The sequence below is a fragment of the Podarcis muralis genome, chromosome 10, assembly GCF_964188315.1.
Source record: "Podarcis muralis chromosome 10, rPodMur119.hap1.1, whole genome shotgun sequence".
Lineage (NCBI taxonomy): Eukaryota > Metazoa > Chordata > Lepidosauria > Squamata > Lacertidae > Podarcis > Podarcis muralis.
The window spans coordinates 70,919,425-70,925,317 of record NC_135664.1 but is presented as its reverse complement, the minus strand read 5'-3'; the positions used below and the strand labels follow the sequence as shown (position 1 = coordinate 70,925,317).

The 5,893-nt window shown below is 48.0% G+C and overlaps 1 protein-coding gene across 2 annotated transcripts in view; it reads right to left on the bottom strand.

The window, feature by feature from the left end:
- Window positions 1–1,649: 1,649 nt before the first annotated feature.
- ANKRD16 (ankyrin repeat domain 16) overlaps window positions 1,650–5,893 on the bottom strand; it is an 18,458-nt gene continuing 14,214 nt past the window's right edge. For both annotated transcript variants that reach the window (XM_077935361.1, XM_028745950.2), the window contains 2 exons: window positions 5,374–5,452; window positions 1,650–2,317 (listed from right to left, as the gene is read on the bottom strand). In XM_077935361.1, coding sequence (XP_077791487.1) covers window positions 2,142–2,317; window positions 5,374–5,452 — 255 coding nt within the window. In that variant the 3' untranslated portion in view covers window positions 1,650–2,141. The remainder of the gene's footprint in view (window positions 2,318–5,373; window positions 5,453–5,893) is intronic.

Here is a 5,893-nt window from a genome sequence, read left to right as displayed (position 1 = left end):
AGTGCAAGTAGATAAATAGGTACCGCTCTGGCGGGAAGGTAAATGGCGTTTCTGTGCACTGCTCTGGTTCGCCAGAAGCGGCTTAGTCATGCTGGCCACATGACCCAGAAGCTGTACGCCGGCTCCCTCAGCCAATAAAGCGAGATGAGCGCCGCAACCCCAGAGTTGGCCACGACTGGACCTAATGGGCAGGGGTCCCTTTAACTTTACCTTTAGAGGATATGGTTACAGATAGGTAGCCGTGTTGGTCTGCCATAGTCAAAACAAAAAAAATTCCTTCCAGTAGCACCTTAAAGACCAACTAAGTTAGTTCTTGGTATGAGCTTTCGTGTGCATGCACGAAAGGTATCTGAAGAAGTGTGCATGCAAGGTATCTGAAGAAGTGTGCATGCACACGAAAGCTCATACCAAGAACTAACTTAGTTGGTCTTTAAGGTGCTACTGGAAGGAATTTTTTTTGTTTAGAGGATATGGGCGATTTCTGCGTTGGGGAAAACAAAGACCAAAATAGCTGCAACGCCCGGGCATGAATGGTCTTATTTACTTGAAACAACAGAACCGTAGAATTGGGAGGCAACTAGTCCACTCCCAGAAATGCAGGAATCACAGCTAAATAACCCTTTAACATATAGCTTATCCAACCTGGGTTTGAAAACCTCCAGCGAAGGAAAGTCCACCACGTTTTGTCGAATTCTATTCCGCTGTCAAACAGCTTTTTAAAAGAGTGCGGATGATACTGAGATAGATGGGCCAGTAGATACCTTTCCCGCCCCGACCTGGCCACAGTGATCCATGCGACGGTCACCTCCAGGCTTGACTACTGTAATTCGCTCTGCGCGGGGCTGCCCTTGAAGCTGTCCCAGAAACTCCAGCGGGTGCAGAATGCTGCAGCGAAGCTCCTCACGGGGTCTCTGACATGGGAGCATATTCACCCAGTGCTTTACCAGTTGCACTGGCTCCCGGTGGAGTACAGGGTCAGGTTCAAGGTGCTGGTCTTGACCTTTAAAGCGCTTTGTGGCTTAGGGCCCTCGTATCTACGGGACCACCTCTCCTGGTTTGCCCGCAGACGACCTTAAGGTCCATGAATAACCATAGTTTAGAGGTCCCGGGCCCTAAGGAAGTCAGACTATCCTCCACCAGGGCCAGGGCCAGGGCCTTCTCAGTGATGGCTCCGAACTGGTGGAATGCTCTGTTACATGAGACTAGGGCCCTTCAGGATTTAACCTCCTTTTGCCGGGCCTGTGAGACAGAGCTATTCCGCCTAGCCTTTAATTTGAATTCAGCCTGATCTTTTATTTCCCTTCTCTTCCCTCCCCCTCCCCTTTTATGAAGATCACCCGCTCTGAGACCCCACAGCTAATTCTCCCCTGGTGTCCTCGCTGGCCCGAGTAGGACCAATTCAGCCAGCTAGCCCTGGGGATTATCTAATTGATTTTTGAATTTTATTGTTATTCATGTTTCTATACCGTATTTTATGCTGCTTTTATAATTAAGTGTTTTAAATTTGTTGTCAGCCGCCCTGAGCCCGGTTTTTGAACCGGGAAGGGCGGGGTATAAATAATAATTATTATTATTATTTATACCCCGCCCTTCCCGGTTATAAATAATTATAAGGGTATAATTATAAATAATTATACCCTTCCCGGGTATAAATAATTATTTATTATTATTTATTATTATCAGACAGATTCCGATACACCTACACAAAGGAACGAAAATGTCTCCACCTGCAGCCCAAAGCAACCAAGAACGGGAACGAGGGATGTAAGGAGGGACTGATTTCTGTTCCGACCTGCGTCCATCGCATGCGGCGTTGCTTCTCTTCCACTGCGGTTCAGCTTCCGACAAAATAAAAAAGCATTGTTTTGCTTGCTGTCCAGTGTGGCAGACATTCCACAGCAGTCATTCCAGTGCAGAGGAAACACAATGCAAAATGCAGGATAAGTCGTTCATGATTAAAAATAGCAAACAGCAGCAAGGCTGGTTTTCTTTCTGGACAAGCAAGCGACCACTGGCAATTTCCGTCTCTGCGTCGGAATACTCCAGCATCTACTCATGGGAGCTTCGCTGATCTCGATTCCAAAGCCAAGGGGCCACTGCAGAGAAGGCCCTGCTTGCAGTCCCGGTGAAGGCGACTTCCGTTACTGATGGACAGGGCAGGACGGCACTGGGATTTCGTCAAAAATTTGGAGGAGGGCTGGCTTCTTCGCAAGCTGCCGTGCGTGCGTTCCGGTACTGTCAGGGGAGTCCCGCAACCCCGCCTGCAGGAGAATTTGCACGCATGCGGCATGCTGGCCTGAGCATGCCAGGTGCAGGGCTGTGGGAAGAGAAGAAGCAGACTTAAGATCGAAAGGGAAGGGTTTGGTGGCTGGCCGCTCATGGCACAGCTTCTTTCTCGCTTAGCTGCCTGCGTTTACAGCTGATTAAGTTTCAGTTGATTAAGCTGCATGAGTGTTGATTAAGCTGCAATGGGAAGCCAGTTAGGTATTGTGGTTAAAGCATTGAAGAGACCAGGGTTCTCTGCCATGAGAACCACGTACACCCCATTGAGCTCATTGGAATAAAAGGACGCAGGGCGGGATATAAAATGCAATAAATAAATAAAATACAGTGGTGCCTCGCAAGACGAAAATAATCCGTTCCGCGAGTCTCTTCGTCTAGCGCTTTTTTCGTCTTGTGAAGCAACCCTATTAGCGGCTTAGCGGATTAGCGCTATTAGCGGTTTAGCGGCTATTAAAGGCTTAGCGGCTTAGCGGCTAAAAGGCTCTTAGCGGCTTAGAAAAAGGGGGGGGGAGCGGAAAAAAATCGCAAGACTCGCAAGACGTTTTCATCTTGCGAAGCAAGCCCATAGGGAAATTTGTCTTGCAAAGCAACTCAAAAACGGAAAACCCTTTCGTCTAGCGGGTTTTTCGTCTTGCGAGGCATTCGTCTTGCGGGGCACCACTGTACAGTGGTACCTCGGGTTACGAACGCTTCAACTTTTTTCGGGTTACGAACGATTGTAACCCGGAAGTAAGTTGTCCAAGCTCTCGGAGGCCTCGCCGCTGCCCGGAGGCAAATCTGGACATCGGCGGGGCCTACGGAGCTCTCTAAGGCCTCCGCGAATGCAGGGAACCAAGCCCCAGCACCCACGGTGGCTGCAGGGCTCCGTGAATGCCAGGAGCCAAGCCCCGACATCCACAGGGCCTGCAGAGGCTCTGGGCTCCAGCGGCAGGAGCTCTCTGAGGCCTCCACGAATGCCGGGAGCCAAGCCGATTGTGATTGTGGAAGAGGACCCTGAGCCCTCTCCAAACAGTGAGTTTGGAAATAATTCCCCCCCCCCCCATCTAAAATACTGTCTTATTTATTTTATAGTACAGTACATTGATTATTGCCTTCATTTTATGGATCAATGGTCTCGTGAAACAGTAAAATTTGTGTTAAATTGCTGTTTTAGGGGGTGTTTTTTCATCGTCTGGAACGGATCAATCCACTTTCCATTACTTTCAATGGGAAAGTCCGCTTCAGGTTAAGAACGCTTCAGGTTAAGTACAGACTTCCGGAACCAATTAAGTACTTAACCTGAGGTACCACTGTAAGGCAGAAATCGCCTTCTTGACCACTGGACCCACTATCGGTCTCGCCGCCCCATCCGCCAGAGGCTGTCTTTAAAGGCAATGGAAGCCCCTAACTCACAGAGGGTTTGAGACCCAGCGGCTACCTTCACTTGGTGCAGCCGGCCAGTGGAAGCCATTTCCCAGGATTGTGGCCGCTGTCGCATGACGACAGCTTCACTCACACACACACACACACAATTTTCTGTTTTGCAATTTAGAATACTCATTTAAACATCCTTAGAATATCAACGACTTTCCTTCTTCTTTTTCCATGGTTCATTTTGCATATCACAAATCCCTGCATATTTTACATAAACTAAACCAATCAGTCTTCCATTATTACATCCATCAAAACTTATTTACACTGTTGAATTTATCTTAAGGCTGTCAACGTTTTCAAGTGTACACAATTTCTCCCATATATTCAATAAACATTTTCCAATCTTCTCTAAACATATGTTCTTCTTGTTCTCTTATTTTATATGCTAAATCTGCAAGCTGCGCATATTCTGTCAGCTTAAGTTGCCATTCTTCTTTAGTTGAGACCTCGCTCGTTTTCCATGTTGGGGCTAACAAAACACGGGCCCCAGTAGTGGCATATATAACCTTTGTTGACACCTGGGAATTTCTGTCTGAATTATCCCCAACAAAAAGGACTCTGGGTTTTTTTTGGTTTGTTTTTTTTTGGAAAAGTACTTTAAAACATTTTTTTTCAATTCATTATGCATCATTTCCCAATACTCTTTTGCCCTTTTACAGGTCCACCATATATGAAAGAATGTTCCCACCACCTCATTACATCTCCTTATTGCATGTTGACAGCTTCCAGGAGGCACAGGTGAGAGCTAAGTGCAAGGTGGATACCAAAGGTGGACAAACGACCCCAGAAGGAGCCCATCACGTCCCCCACCAGAGGTCCAGTCGTGACCGACTCTGGGGTTGCAGCGCTCATCTCGCTTTATTGGCTGAGGGAGCCAGCGTACAGCTTCCAGGTCATGTGGCCAGCATGACTAAGCCGCTTCTGGTGAACCAGAGCAGCACACGGAAACGCCATTTACCTTCCTGCTGGAGCGGTACCTATTTATCTACTTGCACTTTGAATCATAGAATCATAGAGTTGGAAGAGACCACAAGGGCCATCGAGTCCAACCCCCTGCCAAGCAGGACGTGCTTTGACGTGCTTTCGAACTGCTAGGTTGGCAGGAGCAGGGACCAAGCAATGGGAGCTCACCCCGTCACGGGGATTCGAACCACCGACTTTCTGATCGGCAAGTCCTAGGCTCTGTGGTTTAACCCATAGTGCCACCCGCATCCCTATATCACAATATACTGATATATTAAAGGTAAAGGACCCCTGACCATTAAGTCCAGTCGTGGCTGACTCTGGGGTTGCGGCGCTCATCTCGCTTTACTGGCCAAGAGAGCTGGCGTTTGTCCGCAGACAGTTTTTCCTGGTCATGTGGCCAGCATGACGAAGCCGCTTCTGGCGAACCAGAGCAGCGCACAGAAACACCTTTTACCTTTCTGCCAGAGTGGTACCTATTTATCTACTTGCACTTTGACGTGCTTTCGAACTGCTAGGTTGGCAGGAGCAGGGATCGAGCAACGGGAGCTCTCCCTGTTGCGGGGATTCGAACCGCCGACCTTACGATCAGCAAGCCCAAGGCTTTAACCCAAAGCGCCACCTGTGTCCCCCTAATATCTCATCCACCCCACTTGTAACCTGTTTGTGCAAATGCCAAACCTTATCCCAATAAGAAGCGTGAAAGGCTCTTACCGGTACGATTTTTCCCATCCTTCGCATTCAGATCAGCGCCAAGCGACAAAAGCGTCTCGATTGTGCCTGCATGTCCTTCCTGCGTTGTTAGAGAAGAGACACAATTTTCACGCTCAGCAAAAAACATACAAAACCAGAACCTTTCTCTATCCAGGCCAGGGATCTGGGAACCTGTGGCTGTCCTGATATTATTGGACTCCAGCTTCCATCATCCTTGACCATTGGCCATACAGGCTGGGGCTGATGGGAGTTGGAGTCCCACAACATCCGGATCATCACAGGTCCCCTTCTCTCCCATTTCATTCCCATTCCCCTTCTTGTTTCAAAGTGGACAATCCGACACAGTGCAGATTAGCAGTACAAAGGTCCAAGTTTCAGCCCCGGATTCAGCTTCATTAGTAAAGAAAACGATGATTTGAATGCACTATAAACATGCAGCACCAGATGGAGCCAGAGAACAGGAATTTTTTATATGTGTTTTTTCATAGGGTTTTTTTTTATTATTTTGTTAAAACTATCT